We start from the raw sequence: 27,705 nt of genomic DNA, 5'->3' as shown, positions 1-27,705 counted from the left end.
AGACACAACTGACGGTGGGCATGAAGGCAGTTCTAGGGGCACTGGGTGTTGGGTGGGCATCCACATGACCCCTTGTGTGACCCATTTTTAAAACTGTCCTCCAGGCTTCCCAAACCTTTGAGGCTGGCTCTGCCTCTGTTCATAAGCAGCACAGCCTAGGGGCAAGTGGTTAGATATGCGCAGTGCATACCTGTAGTCGAACTTACGTCCTATGTTGAAATAGCAGCCACTAAGTAACGAGTGGGAAACTTTCTGCATCTGGTCTCCCGCTTGACAACTCATACAATCTTATGCACACGTGAATTTGAAGTACGCAGAAAAGAGGTGTGCAAATAATACGAGACTTTTGAAATCTGAACTAATGTTCAGCTGTTTATAGAAAACAAAACACGAGCTTCTGCAAAGAATGGTAATGGTCTAAACAAACGTAGGAATTGCACAGTGCGACTCACTAGCCTTACCACAATGGGGGTCATTACAACCGAGGCGGTAACCATGGCGCTAGTAGCGCCATGGGTTGCTGCCGGTATTTTACTGATTGCGCCATGGTGAATGGCGGAATTACCGCCCCATTCCAAGGTTGGCGGGGCAGTAATTCCCCATTCACCATTGGCCCTTCCCCATTCCCATTTTTGCCCCAAAGGGCTCAATGGAAATGGGGAAGGCGGTAGTACGGTACTGCAAATTGCGTTACCTTAAATACCTCCAAGGTCCCTTTGCGGGTCAAATCCTTAATGGCTGGTAAAAACCAGGCGTTAAGGTAGGGACCCGCAAAGGGACCTCGTAATTAGGTGGTAAGGGGTTAACGGCACTGCCATCTTTTACGGCGTCGTTAACCCCTTACCACCTGAGTTGTAATGAGGCCAAATATTTTTTTGGCCACTGTCGTGAATGTTCATACATTGTTTGAGACTAAATAGTAATTTTGTAAATTTGGGAGTGTCTGAGTTGGGCTAGGTCTTTTTCGTGCACATGATTTCCTTGAGTTGGAGGCAGGACAATAACACAAAGTAATACTCACTCCTCCAGTGCGCTCATGAGAAGACACAAACACCCACGTGGTGTCAATGCACACTCTAGAGAATTGGCTTAACTAAAAAATCTAATAAGGCTTCCAAAACGCCCCCTGCTACATGTAGAAACACAACAAGTCTAATTGTGTCAATGCTAGGACTACTCAGAAAACAGGAATTGGCAAGGTTTCGGCATGGACCTGGGTTTTGTGGGCACTGCCATAATGGTACTACGGGGGCACCTGGGCATATTATGGCATTTCCTATCAACTACCTATCCAAATGCCAAGACACACATTCTCCTTACAAAAGAAGTGCCTGAAAGCACACTTGGTTAAGATAGTTTCATTACATTACAAGCTGGTTTAGGTTGTTCATTGCTGCAATTAAGCCATGACTTTTCAGCAGGCTTCTCAGAATGTGCAGCGCTAGACTCAAGCGATCGGGGGAATGGGGTCTATTGGGGCAGGTCGTGGGTGGGAAGGGCCATAGGGGCAGGTAAATGACCATACACCCACAGACTGTGTGTGCCTTTCCATATGTCACCTCTCTCCTATCTTCGCGTCCCATGGCAATAATTACAGTGTATCGGAACTGCTTTTCGTGACATCTAAAAGCTGAAACTAAAAAGAGACACTGATTGTGCGGTACATCCAAGAACACCTTGTAATGCTATTTTATGATATAAGTCATTTACAACGCGCATGTACACAAGTGTTTCTAGGCGCGATGTCGTTCATGTGAGCATTTTAAATGAAGGTAATTGTTCATTAAAGTGTAAAATAGTTGCATTGTTCCCAAAAGTATCTCTTTCCAGAAAAGTGGATTTACAAGCACTAACAAAAGGTGACCCTGGACGCTTTACTGAATAATAAACTCTTCAATAGGTGTGCATAGCGCCCCCTTTAGCCCTGTAGACATTTCTATTTGCCCTATTCCTGGGAGCAGTGCAGGGTCTTGTGTTTGACCTGTACGGGATCAGTGCATGGATTTATGCTGCCCCCAAGCAAAGGACTATTTTGCTGCAACCCACCTCACTTCAATGATAACAGTTTTAATATTTCTGGGCTGAAATGACAGCCCTTGGCCTTCTGCTGTTGCTGCCCTGTGCAGCTGCTTGCAGTTGCCGCATTGTCACACTGGCTCCGCTAGTTCCCCCATTCTTGGCACTCCCAGGCAAACATGTTCTGTGTCATCTGCACAGGGTTCCTGGGGTGCGGCAGCAGCCGGAAGGTTTAGAATATGAAATAGTAAGAGGAGCAATTGTTAATGCAGAATATGTTCAATGTGGGCTGCCAGGTGCGTGATGCAACGTTGGCCCAACTCGGAGCCTCATTCTGAATTGGCTCAATTAGAGAATACATGGCAGCTTCTCTTTCCCAGCAGAACTTACCATAGCAGACTGCTCCAAGCTGCTGGTCAATAGGAGAACTCCGCATGGACTCTCATCGCTGATTTTGATTCCTGTAAATCTTGGGTGCTACCTTACTCTTTGGGGGACTTTCACTGGGACATGGGTGACATTTCTTTTCCTTCCTACAGGCCTGCATGAACTTCAACGACAGCGGAGCCTGTGTCAACACATGCCCACAGCCGCTCGTGTACAACCCTACCACCTTCCAGCTGGTGCCGAACAACAAGGCCAAGTACACCTACGGTGCCTTCTGTGTCAAGAAATGCCCACGTAAGTGCCACGAGCCAAAGATGCCCTGCATTCCCGTTGTGTTTCCAGGCCAGGTGCCAGCTGCTTTTCATGTGGAAGAAGGTCTGTGAGGTGCATGGGCAGGGACCAAAGCCAGCTCCGCAGTTTAGGGAATATATTGCCCAGCACATCCCACCTTAATCCGCCTATTGAGAGCAGGACGTTGCTCCTTTCCAGCATGTTTCTAGTTCTGTTGTTCTCTTGGGCTATGTATTCATTTCTTTCCTTTGAATGCTAACATTTCAGCAGAAAGTCCTTCACCGGTGCAATTGCAAACCATAGCTGTAGAGTGGGATAGAAACCCGTAGTAGTACAATGGGGAACTTCACCAATGCAAGCAGACTCCATGGATGCGGACCATGCCTGTAAGGTACCTCCTACGGGTAACATAGAGGCAATTATATTTGCAAAGAGGACCCACGTACAGTGGGGTATTTCAGCATCTCAAAGGAACTTGTACAGTTTCAATCGGCTGATATTATAGTGAGCGAAAGTGGTACTTTTGGGTCCGTAAATCTGACACTTAGTAGGGTTATGTCAAGATGTGTGTGTAAAGGACAGGACATTGGGCATCTGCACGGCCTCTTGACACTCTTGCTACCTGGTGGAGATTGTGATATGGCTGGTGTGTCTTTTCCTCTGCAGCCAGTTCCCTGATGGAGCCCCTTCTTTAATTATGGTAATGGCCGGGCCAAATTCCAGGCCGGAGTGAAGTGACAGCATTAGCAAGGGCCATGATTCGATTACCAGATCCGTAATGCCCCCCACCAAGGGAGTTATAGATGTTTTCACTCTGGCATGATTTCTGGACAACTAATGCCTTTTTTTCTTTTAAGTTTAGAAAATGACTAGTTGTCGTTTCTTGAGCTAAACAGTCTTAAGAAAACAATATGGCCACCATGGAAAATAGACAAGAGAACTTATCCTAGTTCCTGCTCCACTTTCATGGCAGCCATAGGGGAGTGGAAGAATGGAGAGGAAAGCAGGTGACTGCAACCTCTGGCAAAACTGGAACGGTAGGTGCTGGGCCACGGTGAAGGGTTGCTGGGGGGTGCATAACAGGTTGGTGGCGAGATGAATAGGGGCAACTGGAAGAGGAGGGAGTGGAGGCCTGTGCCGGCACCCCAGAAGACATGATGCTGGCCTCCCGCTGTTCAGGGGACTGGGAATGCGGGAAATGAGTTGGGGTAAAGCCAACTTTCTGAGCTCCCTGATTGGGTTTGGGGTCCCATTATGCCATCTATTGGGTGTTAATAGGTTTTAAATATCCCACTGCCGTGCAGTGGCCTGGGAGACCCTGTTATGGCAGTGGTGTATGTTATAGAGCTTTGTGGGAGGGGGGGTAGTAGCCATCTGAACTCTTGCAGGGCCTTCATTTCTATCCCCAAATGACCTAAAATGTACCCAGTCGAATCGATTGAACAGTTCCCGAAGTTCACGAGTTGAACTGCCCAAAATACAGATGTTTGTGTTTTGCCAGCTGTATTGCACCCATTAGTACTGCACATGCAGCATCTGATGTATGCTGGTTGGGTTTCAATAGGTCACTGTGTGAGTGTGTCTGTGTTGTCTGCTCATGTGTGTGCGTGTGTGTGTGTGTTTTTGTGTGTGTCTGTGCATGAGTGGGTGTTATCTGTCAGTGAATTAGTGACACATTTTCATCGTAACATGTTGAAATAGCCCAAGCTTTTTCTGATTTTCATTGACTAAATAACGTGTTGAGGGTATTCTGTCCCTGAAATGGTCGTCTGCTACTCAGATCCCACGTCCATAAAGCTCTATGCCAAAAACATAGTGCATATATGTGCTCTTCCTGCACCAGTCCCAGTGCCCTAGAACAGATTCAGAGGTGGATTCCTCACCGCTGCTGTGGCTCAAAGTCACTGCAAATACAGACTGCATTTAACATGTATGTCATTGATTCGAAATATAAACATTGTTGTCCTTATCCATCTGATGACAGTGTAAACTCTAAGAATAAGCTACATAGTGGCAGATAAGAACACACAATTATTAAAGCCACAGCAATTTGAAATCATACAACCCTGTGAGCCCAGACCAGATATGAGAGAGCAATGTGTATTTATGGCAGCCTGTCTGTCTCTACTGATCCCATGTAGAAACAATATGCCTTAGTTTGACTCCCCTCAGGATGAAAATAGCACAACCTTCCAGGCAATGTAGCTCTCAGCAGGCAATCTCCTGTGAACTTTGCTTTTTAAAGGGGGACTCACACACCAAAGGCTAGCATCACACACCAAGGTGCTGTACACCATAACACCTTTGAAGTTTCAGGCATGGGAAGGAGGCAGACAGAAAGGAAACTGGACCTTGGGAAAGGGTCCCATCATCTTGCTTTTCTGTGGGGCTCTCTTCCCATCCTGTCAACTCCAAACCTGACAACACACCTATCCACCCAAACCTCCACGGATCCTGGCAGTGTTCACAGTGGCACATTGTGATACATGTGCCCCCTCACCCACAGACAATCGTACATCACTCCCCCATCCCTCTCAGCCCCTCTCCCACTGCTCAGGCTTTCAATCTAGGGAGACCACAACTGGCGAGGCCAGCCAATCGCGTTGGACCTAGAAAAACGACTTTGAAGATGAACTCCATCCGAGTTTAAGGCATGTATAACGTGCATCACATCTGTGGACACAGGCCGCATGCAGAGCTATGCATCGATTCACTTTAGAATGCAGCTATGGCTATGCAATTCCGGTCTAGCATTTCACATAGCCCTCCACACTGAAACCCCATGGTAAGGGTTAATTAGAAATTGTAGTCTAAAACAACTAAGACCCCTGCAATAGAGCCTCCATAGAAATTGATAAAGACACATTAATTAGTTGATGGCAGAACCACGACTGCAATTGGCACTAGGTATAATCTTGATTAGAGACAATGCGGGCGAGCCACACATAATCCCAGGCCAGTGCAAAAGTCCATCTTGTGAAGAATAGATCCAATGCCTTCGCAGTCTACAGACACAATGGTCTACATTATGTTTTAGGCTCGGGACACAATGGAATTGCCTTGGCGTTTTGCATTCTGTTAAAATGTTTATGAAACAAAAAGGCATTTTCATTCTGAGATGTACTGCATGTTTAGAAAAGGAGTAAAGCAAAGCTCTGCGGTCTTGTGCCATAGCCTTTGGCTTCACAGGGTTAACTTTCATCTGCTACATTATTCTAATGGCACATCACCTTCATCTCAATGATGAATTCCAAACATGACAAAATTCACTGTGATTATCGTACATCTCTGAGAGATGCAGTTATTTGGTTAACGTGTGACAGGGTATTGGTATGATTGGTCATGATGTTATTCTGAGCTGTGTGTCTTTGATATCTCACTACTGACAAGGCCGTGTACGGCATTATTGATCTACAGGTGGACATAGCTGCCAAGTTGCCCTTTGCCATAAATGGTATATCTCGCCAGTCCTCATTTTTCCCATTGCATGATGAGACATATAGTTCTTTTCTTTTCCATTGTAAGTATTGGCCCACAAATACCAGCATGCAATTAGAAAAACAAGGATGACCTTAAGGTGGCATGCATGACACAGGGCAACTTGACAGCAACGGGTAGAGCTAGAACTTTATATCACATATTAAATAAGGCAAGATGGGAACACGGACATTAAGGAGGCATCCATGAGGCGAGAGATGATAAGCAATTGAAGAGGTGTACAATTCAGAAAATGGGTGCCGCATAGTTGACATAATCAGAACATATTTAGGCAGGAGGGCATTCTCAGGATTCCAGTGAATTGGGGAACTCTTGCCAAGTTCAGGATTTACGGCGGGACAGAATATCTGAACTGTCTATTTTTATTTGCCCAATTTTGGAGGATCTCTGTTCAAAGCGTTTTATGGAGGATGTGTGTGGGTGAATTCGTTCCTCTATGCAAACTACTATGTGGGCGTGTAACCTAGTCTTTTACATATGCCACCTTTGTGCCTACCATGCTATTGTGCATTTCCTCTCCACAGATAACTTTGTGGTGGACCAGAGTTCATGTGTGAGAGCTTGCCCCAGCAACAAGATGGAGGTGGAGGAACATGGCATCAAGTTATGCAAGCCCTGCACTGACATCTGTCCCAAAGGTGAGTGCCTTTCATGATCTTTTGTCAGACTTGATGGAAACATCACCTGGACTTTCAACAAGCAGAATTAGGTCATTGTTGCTATCTTTTTTGCCCCACAAACATATTTTGACATGGAGTTTTCTACTGCCCAGGTAAAAAGATTAAGTGGGAGGCCAACTTGCTGGACTCTTTCGCATCTAAAACATGTAATGTTTCTGCCTAGGTTCCAAAAAGCACAGTGTTAGTTTGAGGCCTCCTAAATGCCTTCCAAACAGAGTCTGGCAGCTATGGCTATCGCAATCCAGCAATGTGACATAGTTCGCCAGATTGAGCCTTACTAGGCGTAACAGAATGGGTGCATTTCCAGCATGCACCTTCACTGCCATGGAATCCGCTTGACGCGGGTAACATGTTTTTTGTTACCCAACTCAAAGGTACTCATTTTATTGATCTCAGAAAGACTGATCAGACCTGCCTGGATTTGTCCTTGTCATAATGTGGTGAAACACAGATCACAGTAGTGAATGCACTAGTTCTCTAAGCCACACAGTTGCCTGTATCCTTACTGGCCAGCAGATTTACAAGTATATGATTCAGAAAAAAGTTTTAAAAGGAAGAGGGGAAGAAAATGGGATTTTACTGCTTGAAATGTGTTTCAATTGGTGCATAAATCACAGATTGTTTGCTTCTGTAATGCTGTAGTGATATTTCAAGTTATGTTCACTCTGCAAGCACTCTGCAAGCACTCTACAGCACTCTGCCATTCAAAACACTTAAAACAGCCGACAGTGGTTCTTCAAATATGTTGAGAAGTAAGAATAAGCTTGGCTGCTAGTAATGAAAATTGGGTGGTGCATTCATCGTTTAATATATTGTCGATTCAAGAAAAATAAAATTAAAATATACAGTTATATGTTATCCGGTAGTTCCAGCGAATGACCTGTTGATGTTCTGGGCAGGTGCTTAAGGTTCTATGTCCCTTTGCCGACAACAGTTTTTTCGAAGTCATTTTTTTCTAAGAAATGACTTCAAAAAACCTCTTTTTAAAAAAAAAATATATATATTTCGGGGTTTCCTCTGCCACAACCCCCCACTTCTGTATGCTATTACCCTTACCCCAACTCCCTCCCCACCTCTTTTAACTTTTACCCTCTATATATTTCAATGAGTTTTTCCAAAGTAATTTTTTAATGAAAATTACTTTTTTTTAAAAAAAACGTCTGTAAAATAATGCAATACCTCCTTGGCACACTGAAGGCTCAATAGAGGAACCCTACGCGAGTGATAATATATTTCATTCAACGACTCTAACAACAAACATCCACCTTTTAAAAACTTGCCCATATAAAAAGTCTGGGTCATGCTCCAGTCGCCCGAGCACCCCCTTTCGGTTTATGCAGGTTTGCTCCTCTGATATGTGCCTGGATAGTCCGCAAACGTATTACGACTTTAGAGGCAACAGACCTTCAGTTACTCTCTTGGCATCAATGAAGAGAAGTCCACCATTGCAGGAGTGGGCAACGCCCAATGTGAGTCGTTTTTTTTTCTTCCATAGCCTCATTTTGGGGCGTTCCTCCCCACCCTGTTTCTCTTTTCACTGCAGTGTGCGATGGCATTGGGACTGGGAGCTTGCACGCCGATCAGACTGTCGACTCCAGCAACATTGACAAGTTTATCAACTGCACCAAAATCAACGGCAACCTTATCTTCCTGGTCACCGGGATTGACGGGTGAGCACCAACACTTTCTGGCACTTTACCATGGGGTGAGGCGGAGACTGTTCGTAAGTGACAGCTCGACAAAGAACCTGTAGAGTGCAGCACTGCCAATGGAAATGCCTCCTGGTTCTACTTGGCTGTGGGAGTCAAGATTTGCCAATGATAATGAATACAACAATGATACACCTGGTGTACCTCTTCTCTGCCTAAAATATGTCTCTATCTAGAAGGGGAAATGGCCTTTCACCTTTCTGGTCACGTCCTTGACTTGAGGCCGTCCACATCGGGATAAACTAAAGAGGTTTGTCCAACCTCTTTACTTGGGAAAGTCGTGTTTCACTCCCCCACTCCACAATTGCAGTAAACGTGGTGTATGCACCCCCACCAATAGAGGACTATTGATGGAAGATTCTTGTTATGTCTTTTGTGGAGTTGGAAACAAACACCAGATGGCACAGTAAGGTTAATTTGATGTCATACCTGAATAGTTAATGAGTGGATCAGGGGAGGGGATCTTGAGTGCATATCATCAGCTGCAAGGCCAATGGTGGATATTATGTAGCAGGTTTTCATAAGAATGAGCCCTCAGCATGTTCATTAATCATGTATTAACCATGTTTTTGCATGCCACGAAAATGTTCATAAGAATGACCATCCAACACTTTCATTATTTGTACATTTACTAACCTTGTTTTTGCATACTACCTTTTCTTTCACCACAGAGGTTTTTTTGCATCTTTTGGGAGAGCAAAAGAATGTCAAATGGCAGGAATGGAAGGAAACAAGGGGTTTGTGGGTGGGGGCACAGGTGCACTCAAGGATGGTGAGTTCAGGAGATTGAGGTGGACCGACTGGGAGGAAGGCACGGGAGGGCAGGCGATAGAAATATTTGAAACTAAGTAATGATTGAGAGAGTGGGAGTGTGAGGGATGGGCAAGGACTGCAAGTAAAGGGAGTGTGCAGGGAAGGAATACAGGGCTACGAAGGAAGTAAACTTTATTTGGCTTTGTCAAATGTCTCCAATTGGTTGAATCCAGTAACACACCTTTTCTTAAAAGGATGTCCGGAATCAGAGCACATTTCTGAATGTTTAATTTTATCAGGATGGCATTAACACCACTAGAATTTTCAGAACATCCTTTTGCCCTATGCAGTTTTTATTAGCCACCATGGGGCCTCTTTAAAGTATGTGTATGTGTGCAGAGAAGGTGTGATTTATGTGACTGATCACATCCACCATAGCTAAACGTGTCTTTATCAAGCATGCAAACCATCTTCGCCACCATGGATTTAATAACATTTGTCCACAAGAGCCGACAATCCCTGGCCATCACTGTCGGATTTGCTCAAAGATGTGTGGGAGGCAGAACGGATTCAATAGCCAGGCAACCTATTCTCCAACTTGTGCAAGGTCGTTACCTGAATGATAATTGTCAGTGTATGCTCAATTATATTTGTCTACTTTAAAGATCATTGTGTTAATCCTATAGTTTCTATGTGACTTACAAGAATCATAAATTACTTTAGCTAGAGTTTCAAGGATCTGATTGAATTGTGTCTGATTAGGTATTTTGCAACCTGATGCACTGGCATACTGCCATTCTCAAGGGACCAGCCGACTGCCATTCCCAAGGGACCAGCTGACTGACATACTGCCATTCCCAAGGGACCAGCCGACTGCCATTCCCACTGCCACTGCCATTCCCAAGCTGAGGCCTTCCCTCATTTCTGATTGCCTATCCGCCATTCAAAATTGGTGTGCTGCCAATGATCTTTGTCTAAATGCCAACAAAACTGAGATCCTCCTCATTGGGGCTCCTTCACCATCCTTTCCCCTCACTCTCTGGCCGGCCTCCCTTGGCCCTTCTTCTACCCCTACTTGCGAAGCTAAGAACCCCGGGGTCATCTTTGACTCCAGACTTTCCTTCTACGCTCACATCTCTGATGTCTCTAAAAAGTTACATTTCTTACTGCACTTCCTTAGAGGTACTCTGCCTTTCCTCTCCTTTCCCCAGACACTCAGAGTCTCCAAAGCTCTGGTTCTCTCCAGGTTGGACTATTGTAACAGCCTCTTTCTAAATCTACCTGCCTCCACCGTCTGCCATTTACAACTAATTCAGAACAGGGCTGCGAGACTTGTCCTCGGCCTCAAGCCCTGGAATCGTATCTCTCCAGCTCTGAACTCCCTTCATTGGCTTCCAGTGGATACAAGAATTAAATTTAAAACCCTCTGCATTGTCCACAAGATTTTCTGGGGCCTGGGACTGAAATACCTTCAACTATCCCTCCGTAAATACCTCCCTTCTAGAGTCCTTCGCTCCTCTATGTCTAATTCCCTCAGGGTCGGACGTTTTTCAAAGAAACGAGCTGGGGGCAGATCTCTGTCTTTGGCTGGGGCCTCCCTTTGGAACAGTCTCCCGGCCACCCTGAACCTTGAGGAGAACCATCTCCAGTTCCCAAAGCACCTCAAGACCTTCCTCTTTCCTCCTCCTTTGCCCCTCTTCTCCCCTGCTGATCTGTTTCTCTCTCTCGGCACCAGGCACCTGGCCACCATCTGTCCTTCGGGCCTAGGTACCTGCGCACCCTGCCTCCCTCCTCCACTGCCTCCGGCCACCCCTGACACTGGGATCTGTACCCATACTGTCTCCCACTCTTCCTCTGCACTTATCAGATATACCCTATTTGACTATCCATGCACTTGCCACGTTGTCTGGCTGCACTACTTTTTGTCTGAATTTATTTATTTATCTATCCCACTTTTTATTTATACTGTTTTCTCCTCTGTCCGCACTTTCCACTTCTCCCCCTCAACGCACTTTCCCCCTTTTTCCCTTTTCCATGCACTTGCAAGTTCTTAAGGTCACTGGGCCTAGTAAGATTGTATTTGTGTTCTCCCATGTTCCCCTCCCTTTGCTTGGTCGCACTCTGAAACACTTGTGTATGTGCGTGATATAAATAAAATATCATATCATATCAAGGTACCAGCTGACTGACATACTGCCATTCCCAAGAGACCAGCTGACTGCCATTCCCAAGGGACCAGCTGACTAACATACTGCCATTACCAAGGGACCAGCTGACTGCAATTCCCAAGGGACCAGCTGACTGGCCTACTGGCATTCCCAGGGAACCAGCTGACTGCCGTTCCCAAGAGACCAGCTGACTAACATACTGCCATTCCCAAGGGTCCAGCCGACTGCCATTCCCAAGGGACCAGCTGACTGACATACTGTATTCCCAAGGGACCAGCTGACTGCCATTCCCAATAGACCAGCTGACTGCCATTCCCAAGGGACCAGCTGACTAACATACTGCCCTTACCAAGGGACCAGCTGACTGCCATTACCAAGGGACCAGCTGACTGGCATACTGGCATTCCCAGGGAACAAGCTGACTGCCGTTCCCAAGAGACCAGCTGACTGACATACTGCCATTCCCAAGGGTCCAGCCGACTGCCCTTCCCAAGGGACCAGCTGACTGACATACTGTATTCCCAAGGGACCAGCTGACTGCCATTCCCAAGGGACCAGCTGACTGATCTGTGTCATTGGTCTCAAGAAGAGTGGCGATGCACAGTCTCATAACCATATTATTCTGTCACAAAAGGGTTCTAGCAAGATCATTTTGTATTCATATATTTGTTATTGTCATCTTCTCAGGGACGCCTATCACAATGTTGCTGCCCTCAACCCTGAAAAACTGAATGTGTTTCGGACAGTGCGAGAAATAACAGGTGAGAAACTAACTCCGTTTAAGATTGGTGGGGCAACCTGGGGTGTTTCCCGTAGTAAGTAGTGGCATGATCCTATGTAGAATGAAGCTTGAATGCAATCCCAGAGAGAAGGGGGCTATTCTTGCATGTTATGGCTCCTCTGATCGGTGGCCCTATTCAGGATGCCAGATACCTTTTTTACCCTTAGCTTGGTGTTTCCAATCAATTCAGAGGTTTTTAATTCTGCATTCAATGTTTATGTACAGAGCTAACCATATCGGCTTTCCCACAATCCCTTACCCAACTGATGTGTGATAAGTGCTAGTCCTTGGACCTCCCGCGGCCCATTAATCTCTTTAATTGATGGATCAGGATGAGCATGACATTGATTCCAAGCAGGGGTCACATTGAGTGACAGGTCTTCAGGCTACTGCTAACTTCTTTCCATCTCCCTCCCACCATGGCCACAGACAGGGCACACTGAAACATGCACAATGCAGCAGGTTGTCTTCCCAGCCAGACTGTGGAGTAGAAACTGTCCTAGGTGTTCACAGGACCCACTCAAATAAAGCAATCCAGTCAACACTCAGGAGAGCGTCACACACCGCCCCATCCGAAGCAATTTAAACCATCTCCCATTGCAAGTCTGATTCACCTTGAAGAACTTCAGCACCACACACAAAGATGCATCACACACAGGGGAAAGAATTACACATGCAAGCTTAAAAAATCAACGTATGCTCTAACGCCATGGCCTTTCTTATCCTATGAACTTGGAAAAGAAAACCCTGTTTTAAGTTCATGGACAAATCATGGTTGTCTATGGTTTACCATGGTCAACCCTGGATAAAGCCCATACATGTCCACGGTTCTGACCTTGGTGAACCACTGATAACAGCGGATAGTAAATAGCTCAGGGATAAACCATGGATAACCAGTGTCAGGTAATAATGTCCCCATACATAATGTCTCCCGGAAAAGGCAATGGCGACATTATATATGGTGACATTATGTATGGTGACGGGTTTCGGGGTTGTTCCCTGCTCCCATTTAAAATAAAAATGGGGGGGCTGCAGGGGTGCCCCCCGGAATTTCAATGTAATAATGTCTCTGCAAAAAACTGCAACTTTTTTGTTAGGGGACATTTTTTGCGGGGACATTATTACATGGAACCGGATAACCATGGTTTAACGCTATTCATGGAACCACGGACATACGTGCTTATCCCGGATCCTATAGGGTTTGGATAACCATGAATGACTATGGATAGACATGAAAGGCTGATATTCTGGCATGTTTGTCTATCTCTTGTTCATGCTACATATGGATTGCTAACCATTTGTATTTAAAATAAAAGCCTTGCATAACCATGATAGGCCAAGGATAGTTATAATCGTTGCGCAGCATCAGCATCCATCAGCACCAGCATGTTTGTCTGGCAGCAATGCCAGAATGCTATATTGAGAGAAACTAGCACTGGGAAAGCGGGCACCATTAACAACTTGGAAAACAAACCTATAAGACAGGGAAGGTTGTCCTGATGAAGAGCAAGTGCAAGCACATATCTCTAAGGGACCGAGCAATACCAGGATGACCTAAGTTGGTGCTTCAGTGAAAGCATCCTAACAGCCTACTTGGGAATTAACATTTATAGGTTACTTGTTAACTATTTTAGGGATGTATTTTGGAGTATATCTAGAGACTCAGGCAGTGTGTGAAAGAAGGGTAAGATAAATAATTTTACAAAAAAAGTAACATCTTCAAATGAAGAGAACCCCCGTCCCCGCGTATGTATCCCTCCTCTCCCCCAGTATTTAGTTTCTCTTCCGCCTCTTGCCTACCTCCTGGTACACAGGGTCCTGGCTTATGAGCTGTTCCAGTCAGGCCTTCGATATTTGCAAGTCACTTTGGCCATATAAAAGCCACATAGTATGTAATAAGGGAGAGCGGGCACAAAGGTTTGTATCTCTGATGCACACCTCACTATAGTTTTGGCTGTTAGGTTTTTGCTAAAGTGCCACCTACTAGCTGAAACTATTGCATTGGTGTATATCAAGGGAGAAATGGCATGTGAGGAGGGACACAAAACATGTAGGGGTTGTTTGATTATTTACCCACCAAATGACTGTCCATGGCATGTTAATCCCTATGGCCATTCCCACCCATTTCCTGCCCCTCGCTGTCCAACGCACATCCTCCTGGGGTCTCTTTAAGCTAGCTTTTCAAGCCTCATCATCAAACTTTATATTCAAAATGCCTGCCAGTGTTTTTTTAAGCAGTCTCCTAAGAGTTAATGACTTAATCTAAACTGTAGTATGCACTCCCCACCCTGCCCGATAATGGGTGATCTGCTCTCCTCTGTCTCCTCCCCAGGTTGCTTGTAGACTCCTTGCTGCCAATTGCCCTCCCGCTCCTGTTAACTCCCCGCTCCCTTCTTCTCTCCTTCCCTCCCTGTGTTCTTTCCTCTATGATTGTAGAACACTCTGTTGCTTCCAGAAGCTAGGTCTGAGCTCACTAAATAAAAAATAATAATAAGAAGAATAATAACAATAATAATAATAGTTGTAAACGCACTACTGGTGTGATAAAAAGGACTCAACCAGGTCTGCCTTCCGCCACTCGAATTACAAGCCCTATACGTGTCCTTCACTGAAGTCCTGTTAAAAACAAGCATTGGCAAAGGCAACAGTTTTGGCTTGTGCATACGTTTTAGGTATTTGCTATTATATGCCCAGGTACTTGCAGCATTTTGAAGCTGCTACTATTGATGGCCAGTTAACACCACTGCTGCAGTGCCTAGCCAATGCATTTCTCGTGCCTATTCAAAAGCCGAAATTGTTGGCATTGCCAATGCCTGTTTTAACAAGACTCGTGCCTCCCAGGACAATAGCTTGTGCAGGACGAGCTGGAAGACTCTGCCCCTAACATCTCAAATTCTCTCTCTACAGGTTTCCTGAACATACAGTCCTGGCCAAAAAACATGACGGACTTCGGCGTATTTTCCAACCTGGTCACTATTGGAGGAAGGGTGCTGTACAGGTGAGGATTGGCTCTCAAATCATCTGGGTGTGCTTGTGATGAAGAGTTTATTTTCTTTCTGTGACAGATATCTCGTAGGTTTATGACAGGTATAGTGGGACTATGTTAACTCCAGTCATTATCTCTTTCCTGAAATGCATACCACCAGCCCACACACCCACCGCTCCCCATAACCACTCTCTGGTTCATTATTCCCCATAGGTCTGTATAAACCACAAACATCGATCTCGACCATTTTGAATATAGCTGGAATCAAAACCCAATATTCACTTTAGGTCCGATTCCAAGATATGCTTTCCAGCAAGTCAAGGATATGCTTGCGCGTCTGCTGAACTTGCATGAATAAACTTTGGGGTGTTTGGGAGATCTTAATGTGTGCTGCATTCCCCTTGAAACACATGGACAATCTGGGAGGAGATGAGTCCCTATCTTTATTGAGTGCATCCCATATTCAAAAGGTAAGGCACACACATGTATAGGCCATTCACACTGCATATTTTAATGTACACATTACTCCCCAGGCGGCGGCACATCATGGAAAACATGGGTGCAGGTGTGTCTCACTTTTTAGTGTGCAACCACATAATGCATAGATGTGACCAGGTGTGCCCCAGGGCCTGCTTGCAGCAATTACAAAAGAAAGTGCAATGCGCAGAACCTTAATTTTAGGCTCTTTATTGCATTTGCCAGGCATGGGACAGCATAGCCATGAGACACAGTTAAGTCCTTACAGTCTACCTCTTTTTCAGGATGAGAAATGCATGTATTACATGGCCTACGGTAGCGGGCATGTAGTTATGGTTAAGTTGCTAAACCCATAGGAAGAGCACTTTTTGAGCGGCTATAACTTCACTCCCCGTGGATGAATCCTCACCAAACTTTGCAAAAAAAGTATATGGCCCTCTCTGAATTCATTTCCAGTTTGGAGAGGTTTGGTCAAGGAGGGGGGGGCAAAGTTATAAGGGGTCCCAACATTTCTTTTTTTCCCATAGACTGAATGGAGAAAAAACTTTGGTCACGCCTACAGCCCAAACCTCTGGATGGATTTTCACCAAATTCGAGGCAAGAGCGGCAGCTTGGTCTCGAAAGTGTGCTTTTGTAAATTTGGTGGAAATCCGCCCAGTAGTTTTTTTTTAAAACAACTAAAAAGTAGGTCTAAAAAAATGTGTGTTATCTATGTCCTCTCTGCGGACACACTTCCCTGTTCACTCCGTGGACAGGACACTGTTTGGCTAATAGATCAGTTCGCTGATTGGTTGGGGTGAAGCGTGAGGTGCGTTAGATTTTTCAAAATTCCCACTATCTTGGATTCGCGGACAGCAGCCGGTGTCCGTGGACATCGCGGTAAAAACATATTAAAAAACACAACATTGCACTTGTCAAACTTATCAAATAGTCTCTGGGGAGGTGAGGGGTGATGAGGATGGGATGGAATAAGGCTTCAAGAAGATAAAAACTGATGTGTTTCGCTGTAAAAGTCAGCAAACAGTTCTGATGTTAACAAACAGCCCTGAGAAGATCACGGACACCTCAACATTACAGGGTTGGTGAAAAGCAGTTCTTGGATGGCTTATAACTTTGGCGCCGCTAATGAAACTGCATGAAATTTTGCATTTATAGTCCTGACCTGATTTTGAATGAGTTTGCAAAGGTTGGTGAGATTCTATCAAGAGGGGGCAATATTAGAGTGGGGGTCTCTAAATAATGTAAAGGCTTATACATGAGGTGCCATTTGACAAATCTACACTTAACTTGGCAAACTGATAATAGATATATATATAAATGTTTCTGCGAAGTTTTGTGGGATTTTGTCAAAAGGGGGCAAAATCAGAGGGTTGTCCCAAAATAATGTAAAGGCTTATAAATGAGGTGCCATTTGACAAATCTACAATTAATTTGGCAAACTGATAACAGATCTAGATATAAATGTTTTTGCAAAGTTTGGTGGGATTTTGTCAAGAGGGGGCAAAATTAGAGGGGTCCCAAAATATTGTAAAGGCTTATAAATGCTGTGCCATTTGACAAATCTGCACAAAGGTTTGCAAAAAAGATTATAGATATAGATATAAATGTTTTCGTAAAGTCTGAATGGATTTTGTCAAGTGGGGGCTAGGTTATATGACGATTGTATGTGAATACATTTGACACTTTTGAAAAAATAAAACATGGGTGATTTCCAGCAAACTTGTGTAAGGAGCATTGGCAAGGACCTACAAGCATGGTTTTGCAAATGTGCCAGTGTTTTATTTTTTGACAAGTGTCATAATGTAGCTACAAAAAATAGTGATATACCTTTGGTGACTGAGATGTAGCCTCCTGCCTTTCTACAAGCACACTAAGATGATGGGCTGCTTTCTCATGAGCATCATTACGACCCCAGCGCTAAACCATGGTGCTATTAGCACCATGGTCCATGCCGGGGTCCGCCATGGTGAATGGCGGAATTACCGCCCCATTCCAAGGTTGGCGGGGCGGTAATTCCCCATTCACCATGGCCCCTTCCCCATTCCCCTTTTTGGCCCATAGGGCTCAATGGGAATGGGGAAGACGCTAATTACGGCACCGTAAATTACGGTGCCGTAATTAGCTCCTAGGTCCCTTTGCGGGTTGGTTTTTTAACGCCTGCTAAAAGCAGGCGTTAAAGTGCAACCCGCAAAGGGACCTCGTAATCAGGCGTTAAGGGTTTAACTGCGCCGACACCTTTTACGGCGCCGTTAACCCCTTAACGCCTGGGTTGTAATGAGGCCCAATGTCTCTTCCCTGCTCTACACTTTGCCCTATTTAACCCAGTGTACTGCAATGTGTGGGGGAGTTGAACATCCAGATGCCTTTCTGAGCAAAACTACAAATCAGGTACAGGCAGGCACAGATAATGGGGTATCTGCAGGCAGGGCTATGAAAGCTATAATGCCATGATGGTTTCCAAATGCTTCATTTAATCTCCGCCTGAGGAAGTGGAGATATTCCACGAAAGCTTGCAAATATGCAAAATAAATTACTTTGTTAGCCTAATTAAGGTATCGACTTGTTTTCTTCTGGATCAACATGCTATTCAACCCTTGGCTAACATGGTACAAACGAACTGAACTTAATATATGTGTATATACACACACACACAAACATGGTCCCACACGTCTGACTCCCGATTTCAGGGTTGACACAAGGATGAAGTGGGGCATGGTTTACCAAATCACAGCGTAGCACCCCCGGGTTTACTTACCAGTGCCAGTCTTCATGGACCCGCGAGTGGCCATTTCTGATCTTGTCAGATGCACCGCAGTTCCCTGGCTATCCCCTTGTCAGGCAGAAACTGTGAGCCAGACAGCAACCGAAACCCGGCGATGCTGGTGCTACAAGCCCCAACTCGTACCGCACACACCATCATCCTGGCTGCGACAAAGAAATTGCCACCACAAAATAAACTTGCTCCAAGGGAAGAAGGTGGCAAAAGCCTGTACCCCCTAACAAATAGACTGTGCAGCTAGAAAAAGCCTCTACAAAGTGTGAGGGTGTTTTTTTGTTTAATGCCGTCGCCACCTTTGTCATGAGGCCCATGCATGGACCTCATTCATTCAATAAGGATGCCTGCCTTCTCCTAAGACATCACCGGAAGCTTCCATCATTAGACCAGACAGATCATATTCCAAGTAGAATAATATAAATAGGCAAGCATTGTACTCACTAAAGGGAAAACACATGAAGATGCCCGAGTCTTTAATTTGCCTTAACTCTCCGGCAAAGAATTGCATTGCAACTTGAATGCGAGGAATGGTTCCTGGCGACCTCCTGAGCCCAAGTCTTCCGCCTCTGAGTCTCTGGGGTGAAGGCCAGCCATGCTACCTGTTCCCTAAATGGGCAGTGTGTTTTGTGTACAGAGTGACTTCTAATTTTAAAATTACCTGCCTGGTATGTAGAATGACACACGAGCTGTGCTTTCCCGAGTTGCCTGATTCTTTGTGAATCAGGTGGTTAGTTTTAAAATAAAAGGTGCCAATCATACCCAACTCAACGGGATTAATGTTATCTCTTTCAGAAGTCTGAATCAATCATGCAGGGTTAGGGACCTGGAACTACAGGCTAGATGCAGACAGCTGCAGGGGGCGCTCAACTCACCCAGCTATCTTCCCAGACTAGTTAGAGTGCATTTTCGCACAGTGACAGCACTCCAGACTTCTGAAGCAATGAGCGAAAGGCTGTCATTTGAAGAAAGTGGCACAATAAGTCTCTGTAATAAAGAAAGACAACTTGAGCACATGGAGAAACAAATCAAAGGAAGACCTTCCACCTAGATATTAACCCCGTAAGTGCCAAGGGTGTGTATGTTCAACCGGAATTCCCTTGAGGAACCATTGTAGGCTCTGCCCACTTCCACACTTAAGCGTTAAATGGCAATTACTAGGGTGTCTATTGCCTATTTTATATTATTTGTCTTTAAAGCTGAACACGCCACCACCACTTTATTGTCATGAAGTCAACCTGCCTTTAAAAAATAATCATGGTTGGCGGGGGTGGCGGGGTTGCGCGTCCGTATCCAATAGTATGCATTTCCTTGGAGCGGGCTACAGCATTGGAGGTAATATATGTCTGCAGGATGGTGGCGCATTGCTTGAGGTGGTTACCCCAGATCCACTGCTGTTTGCACAGGGCATCATAGAAGATGCTCAGAGTGTGACCCCTGACCTCATTCCCTAACATTTGAATTGGAATGCATTTTGAGCCTTTTAAAATCCAATGGGCTCAATGTGTGTTCAATACGGACCTCATTGAACTGCCCCATGAATTTCTAAAGCCCAGCTGCAACTCGGGGATAATGAGGTAGAGTTCTCTTCTGTTCTGCTCCAGCAGTTTAAAGGACTCTCTGAGCAAACCTGGACACATCTTAATCAGGTAGTGTTTCTCTGAAAAGAAATTCTCGTTGCACGGTGGCACGCTTGGAATATCCCTTGCTTCTCGGTCTGTATGTCGGTCCACGTTAAACACAGAGCGTTCCTTATTGTGATGTCATTGACCAGGGTATACCAGGACTTTTCCTTCCCGGGATTGACCCACAACATCCGACTTACTAAAGGGAACACGTAGGAATCTTTAATGCTCCATTCCAGATCCAATCAGTAAATAAAGGATTGGAATCTCCCTGTAAATTATGGCAACATGATCATCTTCACAAGGTTTAATATCAAGTTTTGTTTTTAGGACAGGGGGCAAAGGTGCCCCGTTTGGGATCATCCCTTTGAGTGCTATTCCAAGGATGGTGTCTTTCCTGGGAATTCCACCAACCAACTCTAACTTGATTTCCCATGGCCTCTCGGGCCCTTCTAGTTTTCCAGTGCGCTTCTTCCACCCGCCGACTCCGCAGACTGTGTGTCAAGAAATCAGGTTGCTGAAGGTGGCGGTAAACTCCTGACAAAAAAAGAGATAGTTAGCTTTGCCCTCTCACGCCTTTTGGCATTTCACAAGTACTCGCAACGGCGAATACGGCATTGAATGGCCCGCAACAGGCGAGCACAACGTTACGTTTACACCCGCAACTGGTGAATGCACATCACATGCAGATTTAGTGGGTTAATAGTTAGTTCGCGAACGTTCGCGTATCTTCCCCGAAGTTTATAAAGACTTCCTAAATGTCACTGGTAGCCAGGGCCTCTTTCCAGCTTTAATATCCCTCTGGCTAGCTTTAAATGGAAGGCAGTGTACTTATCTTTGGCATCGCGGGGCCTGAAGATGTATCCGGCAGCGAGGGCGGCCCTACGAGAAGCTTCGCTGGAGCTCCGTCAGATGCGTCCTCTCGGCAGCAGAGTCGTGCACGGACAAACTTTCTGGGATCGCGCATGCGCGTTAGCCTCCTCGCGCATGCGCGTTGCGTCGGGCATTGTCCTGGGCGTTTCCTGGGCCGCCTGGGCTGTAGTCCTAGGCCCGGGGCTGCTGGGAAGCGTAGACTTCCTTTGGTTCTGCCTCCTGTACACCTCTTACCCCCACACCGTGTACATCTGCACTGGGGACAAAGGTGACAACGACTCAGAGACGTTCCTCCCACAACCCCTGCAACCACCTTGCCCTTGTTTTGTCCTCGGGGGCGTAATGTGGGCCGTGGGTTTATGACACATTCCAAACAAAAGGTCTTTGCTGGGACTCAGCCTGACTACCTCTGTCAACATTTTGGTGGGCTTGGGCGAGGGTGGAGGGGCTCAAAGGAGTGAAGGTTGCAGCTCTCAGCTTTACATTGCTCTCTACAGCCTCCTTAGAGGCTGACATATCCAAGAGTCACGATAGGGGTGCAGGAAATGCGAACATTGAACATTTATTTATTTATTTACTTCATTTATTAAGAACGCATACAACCAGGAGGCATTGAGGCGCTGTTACAGGTAAAAGTCAGGTACAAGTCAGGCAGGCGTGATTGCCTGGGCACAGACTTGGCAGGACCCGCCTCTAACTACATTTCCCATCACCCAAAGTGCCATCAGACTGGCCACCCCCACATTCCCAGGTATGCACAAAGCAAGGGGAGACATAAGACCAAGGGTAGGCTCAAAGTGACTAGCACTGATATTCCTGTGGCAGGCATATTCATGAAGGATGAACACCTGTATCCTGCCCATTGGCACCCGTCCATGGAAGGCTCACAACAAGAGTCTATTGCAGCCTGTTTTCTCTGCCCCAATGTTAATACCACATAGTTTGCTTAGATCAAACCCCAGAATCCATTGGTGGCCTAAGAAGCTCTTATCCTTTTTCTCAGTCTATATTCTTGGGATGCATGGAAGTCAGTATTGTTAAGTAGTCAGCCAAGACCTGTAAACAGCCCAAGCCCCTTCAAAGGGGGTACATTGACTGCTTGTCAGCAATAAAATATGACCTGCAAATTCGCCAACTCCTTACGCAACATGACCTGCAGCTGTTTGCACTCACTGAGATGTGCACTCTCTGATACCTCGGATGCTATGTTGGGTAGCCTGCATCCACCCTGTGTCAGGCTCCTGAGAGACGACCGCCAGTGAAAAGGGAAGGAGGTAAAACAGTCTCTTCCCAAGGCCTCCTCCTGCATCTCCTCTGAGAGGGCTTAGCCCTCGGGATCCCCATTTCTGATCACCTACCACCTACCTGTCTTGGTGTGTTACCGTCCAACAGCCCAAAACGACCCCCGTCTGAATGTATCCCCTATAACTGACTAGGAGTACAATTCCCTATTCTTTTACGGCATATGCATGCTTAGGTGGCCCTCTTGTAGAAGCTATGGGTTAGAGTACCTGGAAAAATTCCATGCGCCTAATGTGGGACAGTTCATCCTGCAACCCACTCACATGCAGCCCAATCTTTAACCTGCCTCTTTCATACATGACTCCGATTCAGCAAATGACAGTGCTGCCTCAGGTCTGGCCGGACGGCTATTGGGTTCTTATTCCAATCTGTGACCACATCCCGCTGTGGGGGATCTTATCTCAAGACAGCATTTGCCTATCTCCAAAATTGTACATTTCAAACCTTTGAATGATGGCTGGGGTTGGCTTGAGTACGGATGGGTCCACAGAGGGCCGTGATGATTAGCTCTCCATCTTCTTCAATGTACTTAAGATGGCCACTGAGTACCCACTCCCTCACACCAAAGTAGCTGAACAAAGCCATGGGTGCTCTTTATTTACTCCCAAGCCCCATTTCTTGAAATGACAGTGTAGAAGAACATGAAGGTGCTGGAGAAAACACAGCAATGCTGCTCAGAAAACCCTTATAAAGACTGAAGAGTTCTTTTTACCATCAAGCCGAAGCCATTTTGTAGACTAAGCATAGTGTTGTCTCAGAAAACGGTAATCAGACAGATAAAGATGTTAGCTCACCTTAGGAACGCTCTTCCTGCCTCTGATCAACTATGCCCAGACTTGCCTCATTTTTTCTTATTAAAATCCACCTCATAAGAGAGGGTAATGATGTGATTGATAAACGTAGTGCCCTCTCGAGTGTGTTGTGTTGTTCTTGAAGCCGCAGACACTCGACTCCCTTTTCTATTTACCAAAGCCGAGCTTGATTTTCTCATGAAGGAGCTCTGGAAGGTCAAGCCTGCAGAGTCTATGTGTTATTTATTTATGTATTCTTCTATGATAGATCTAATGCTTGCTTGGGGGCTTCAGGCCTTTGCCATGTACATTCCTCTGCAGATGACCTTTTTCCTCAACAGTACCAAGGATGAAGGAACAATGCCCCCCACCTCAAAGAATGGACTGCTCTTGGTACACCCTTCAGCGGGCCCTACCATCTTAACCAGGTTTACCCCCATTGCTATCCGGCCCTAGTGGCAAATTGCCTTGAGGGCTAAGTAGTGCAACCACCATCTGGATAATGGGGGATGGGGGAGTTAATGTTCATATAGTCGAAGGTCCTGGGGACGATGTGCATGATACAGAGTATGACCAGGCATTACGTTTGGGCAAACCAATCTTATTAGGTAAAAGATCTGATAATGCAGCGATGCATCTAGGATTATGACTGATAGAGTATGGTCTTCGAGCAGTAAATGGGCGCTCCCCTTCAGATCGACCTGGAAAGGCAACTGTTGCTGCTCATCTTGGTAAGAGTCTGGTAGACTACATCGTTATTCCTGTGTCTGGTTGGCCTAACATTGTAGATCTCTGCATTGATCACCTTCCATTCACGCTCAATTTTAATTCACCCCTTAATCACACCCTCCATACTCATAACGAAAGCCCAGATAGTCCTGGAGGGTATGTTTGCTAGTCGAACTGTGTGCAAAACAAGCTGGTTCGATACCCATTGTAGGAAAGCAAAAAATAAGCTTTTAATTACTCTGCAAGACAACCCTGTTGACTCTAGGGATATAGGAAAAGGAAGATAAGAATATAAACAAGCCATTAAAAAGAGAGAATAATGTAGTTGATGATAAATGGAATAAGCTTCCAGAAGCTTCTTGAGAATAATAATTCGGGGAAATTGTGAAGTCAGGTCCACCTTTCTCTGGCACAGAACAGGTACCACCACTCTGTGCTGTGCCTGCAGACGATTGGGTGGCCAATGTTTCCGAACTATATTGTTTATTGGGTTTTGCTAATGCACCTATACAGCAAGAGTTTCTGACAACATTTACTGTCCGTGCTCCGGAAACATTGCCCCATGGGAATAGCTCTCTCTTTACCGCCTCTGCAGGGTGGGTTGACTAACTGCAATATGAGTCTCGGCTGGATCATGGGTTGAAGTCAATCAAAGCACAAAGGGCTGTTAAAGCTCCGGGGCCTGATCGAGTACCTGTGGATCTCTTTAAACATCATCCCTATTTCTGGTTGGTCATCCTGTTTTATATTTCTAACATTATGTTGGTGAGAAATACCTTCCCAAACTCCTGGAAACATGCAGTACTGTGCCCAGTCTATAAGAAACGCAACAACACATTACCATCTTCAAATCGCCCTCTATCCCTGTGAGACAGTGCAGTCAACATCTTCTCACATCTTTTTTTTCTGCTATATTAGTGACTGGATGCAATCACATAATAGCTAATCTGACTAACAGTTAGGATTCTCTAATAGTCTTGGCACTGTACATCGGGCTTTCAATCTGTACTTATTCCTGCAAGTGCAGTGCAAATTATGAAGAACCCTTATCTGTTGCCTACATGGACTTATTGACAGTTTTTGATTCTGTCACTAGGGCAACGCTGTGGCGGGTCCTTCATGAACAGGGCATTCCAGAAAGCAGGGCCAGGAGCTTCAAAGAGGTAACAGAGCCACCAGAGCTGCAGTGAGAGCAGGTTGCCCGGGAGACCGTACCACACTGTTTAAGGTTCATAGAGGTATACGGCAGGTTTGGCACCCCTGTTGTTCTCCCTATAAACCTATAATGTAGAAGGTGCACTGCTCAATGGCCAAGTGAAAGTTCCTCGTTTTGGTTCTGAAATAACACCTACTTTGGCATATGCCGATGACATGGCTCTTATTGCAAGGACACTGTGTTCGCTCCAAAAACTGATCACATGATACGTGAACCTTACGGCCTCTCTGGACTTAAAAGTCAGCAAAATCAGGGGTTGTCAGTTTCTCAGCTATCAAGCGCCCTAAAAGGTGCTTAACTTATACCACCAGGCCAGATGAAAAGATCCCAGAGAAAGACCATTTTACATATTTGAGGGTAAATTTGATAGCATTGTAAGGGTCACGCAATTCAACATCACTGCCAGAAAGATGGTCCAAAGTGTTTGTGCCTTTAGTAAGTTTGATACTGTTTTTAGCTGACAGCCTATACCTGTCATCATGGGAATCTATGTGGAACACCCCAAGGCTACCGGATTATACAGAGCAGAGGTTTGAGGTTTTGAAGACCAACACATCCTAGAAGTGGTGGAAAATCAATCTTGTCTCAAAATATTAGGCTTGCTAAAATGTTCCCCGGGCTTTAAATTACACATAGAATTAGGTATCACCCCGATCTGTCACTCTTGGCTGAGTACACAACTGAAGTTCTGGCTATCTTCAATCGAATCCCAAAGCCACATTAACTAACATCATCTTAGATTACATCAGGTGCTAAAAAGATCCTGTGGTGTAGTTACATTCTAAAATGTCTAGCTTCTGTGTGTGCGCTCAATCTATGGTCCTCCAGCTCTGCTTTTTCCAAACTAGAAATCAAGCAGTTGAACCCAAAGTTGGGCACCAACTTTAGCCAAAATAGGTAGATTAGCTGGTTGGACAATGCAAAATTCCTAGAGTATCAAGCCATTTCGGCTGTTAGTATTCAGCCATGTCTTAACTCTATAATGCTCATTTATGAATGTTGGCCTTTGACCTCCATTTTAATGTGTTGCCACTTAATACATGGTTGCCACCTGGCACAACCAAGTATGTTCACCAAATAGTTGTTCCCTTTTTGTATTGACAAGGTTGAACCTAATTTACATTCTGTAATATTGTACTCGAAATATGCCATTTTACTTAATGATTACTTGATCCCAATCTTGAAGCACGTCAACACGAGGAAATGCCTCCCAGCCTATAACCATCGGGTTTCAAGTAATGAACTCTGGGTAAACTATGAAACTCTGTCCAGAATGCCTACTTCAGAAAAGCACTCAGGCTTCGATCAGAGACACTGAAATCTATGTTCCAATGAGCCCATGGGTTTTATCCATGTGTTTCAAATTTATGGATAATATATTTTTCCTTTGTTGCTTCTTTGTTTGGTTGTTTTTATTATACTTTGTATTTTTAAAGGTTTTATGGACTCTAATACATTGTCGAGGTAAAGGTTTTATGATGTAAGAAGTGGCGATATTGCAGACTAATCTTGGGCTGCCCCCTATCCAATTCAGTTTGGTTCCATGTGTTAATATACCCGCAAAAATATTGCCATACAAGAATGGCACCATATCAACCCATTAAACCTGCGGAGGACACCCCCATAATCCCTATATTATTTTAAAGGGAATGGAGGGCACTGCCACAACCCCTGCTCCCTTTTCCCCTCAAAATTATCCCCACTAATAATATCGCCTATGGCCGTTCCAGACGACCATAAATGTGGCGATAGTATTGGTGAGGATAATATTACCTGACACCTTCTGTTTTAGACCATGCCATAGAAAAGAGATTGTCCTTCTAAAACTTTGGGATAACCTCCTGGTGATTGTGCATTCTGGGGCGGCCTACTCTGCGCAAAAATTGCTCTCACCTGAAATAGCATAGTAAAGGTTACAACAAATTGTGTATGGAATTTCAGAAAATAACTTTTCCCAATAACTTTTTAACCTTTCCATGGGAAAAGGAAAACTCCTACAGACAGATTTGTGGGAATCATCCCTACATGGAAATGTCAAACATTTTCCTGGACAGCTCAATATTTTAAAACAAATGTTTTTTTTTAATCATGGGGTTTTCCCATGGACAAAAGAAATGTTTTTGGCCCAAATACCTCAAAATTGGCTACTTTGATTTTTGGAGATTTTTGGCATGTGCCTCCATCTCATCAGAATTCAGGGTCCCCAAAAAGGATTTTAAAAAAATTAACTGCATGCCAATTCTGCAATATTTAAATGTTAAGAAGGATCTTTATGTCATGCATGCACCGAATGAATGTGGATCTTCTATACAAATGGTACGCATACGTGTAGGAGATGTACATTTCATATATGTACATTACTGTGCACATGAAATCTCACATCAAAGTCAGGACCGACCTTGATGTGCCTTTTCATAATGTATGTGTAGGAAAAGTACATTTTTTACAACTACATAACTATATGTGTGAAAGCTCACATCAAAGTGAGGACTAGCTTAGATGTGAGCTTTCATATGTATGTGAGGCGTATAGGAGATGGACATTTTTACAACCCTTTTCAAAAATTATTGGGAAATATTATTTTCTGAAACACCATAAAAGCATTATATATATATATATATATATATATATATATATATATATATATATA

The 27,705-nt window shown here is 44.9% G+C and overlaps 1 protein-coding gene across 4 annotated transcripts in view; it reads left to right on the top strand.

The window, feature by feature from the left end:
* ERBB4 (erb-b2 receptor tyrosine kinase 4) overlaps window positions 1–27,705 on the top strand; it is a 2,687,977-nt gene that overhangs the window by 2,040,274 nt on the left and 619,998 nt on the right. For all 4 annotated transcript variants that reach the window (XM_069615918.1, XM_069615916.1, XM_069615919.1 and 1 more), the window contains exons 7-11: window positions 2,556–2,697; window positions 6,717–6,830; window positions 8,416–8,542; window positions 12,190–12,263; window positions 15,191–15,281. In XM_069615918.1, coding sequence (XP_069472019.1) covers window positions 2,556–2,697; window positions 6,717–6,830; window positions 8,416–8,542; window positions 12,190–12,263; window positions 15,191–15,281 — 548 coding nt within the window. The remainder of the gene's footprint in view (window positions 1–2,555; window positions 2,698–6,716; window positions 6,831–8,415; window positions 8,543–12,189; window positions 12,264–15,190; window positions 15,282–27,705) is intronic.

Source organism: Ambystoma mexicanum, chromosome 9 (assembly GCF_040938575.1).
Source record: "Ambystoma mexicanum isolate Mex_15411 chromosome 9, UKY_AmexF1_1, whole genome shotgun sequence".
Classification (NCBI taxonomy): Eukaryota; Metazoa; Chordata; class Amphibia; order Caudata; family Ambystomatidae; genus Ambystoma; species Ambystoma mexicanum.
The sequence above is the reverse complement of the archived record's forward strand: the minus strand, read 5'-3'. Positions and strand labels throughout refer to the sequence as shown.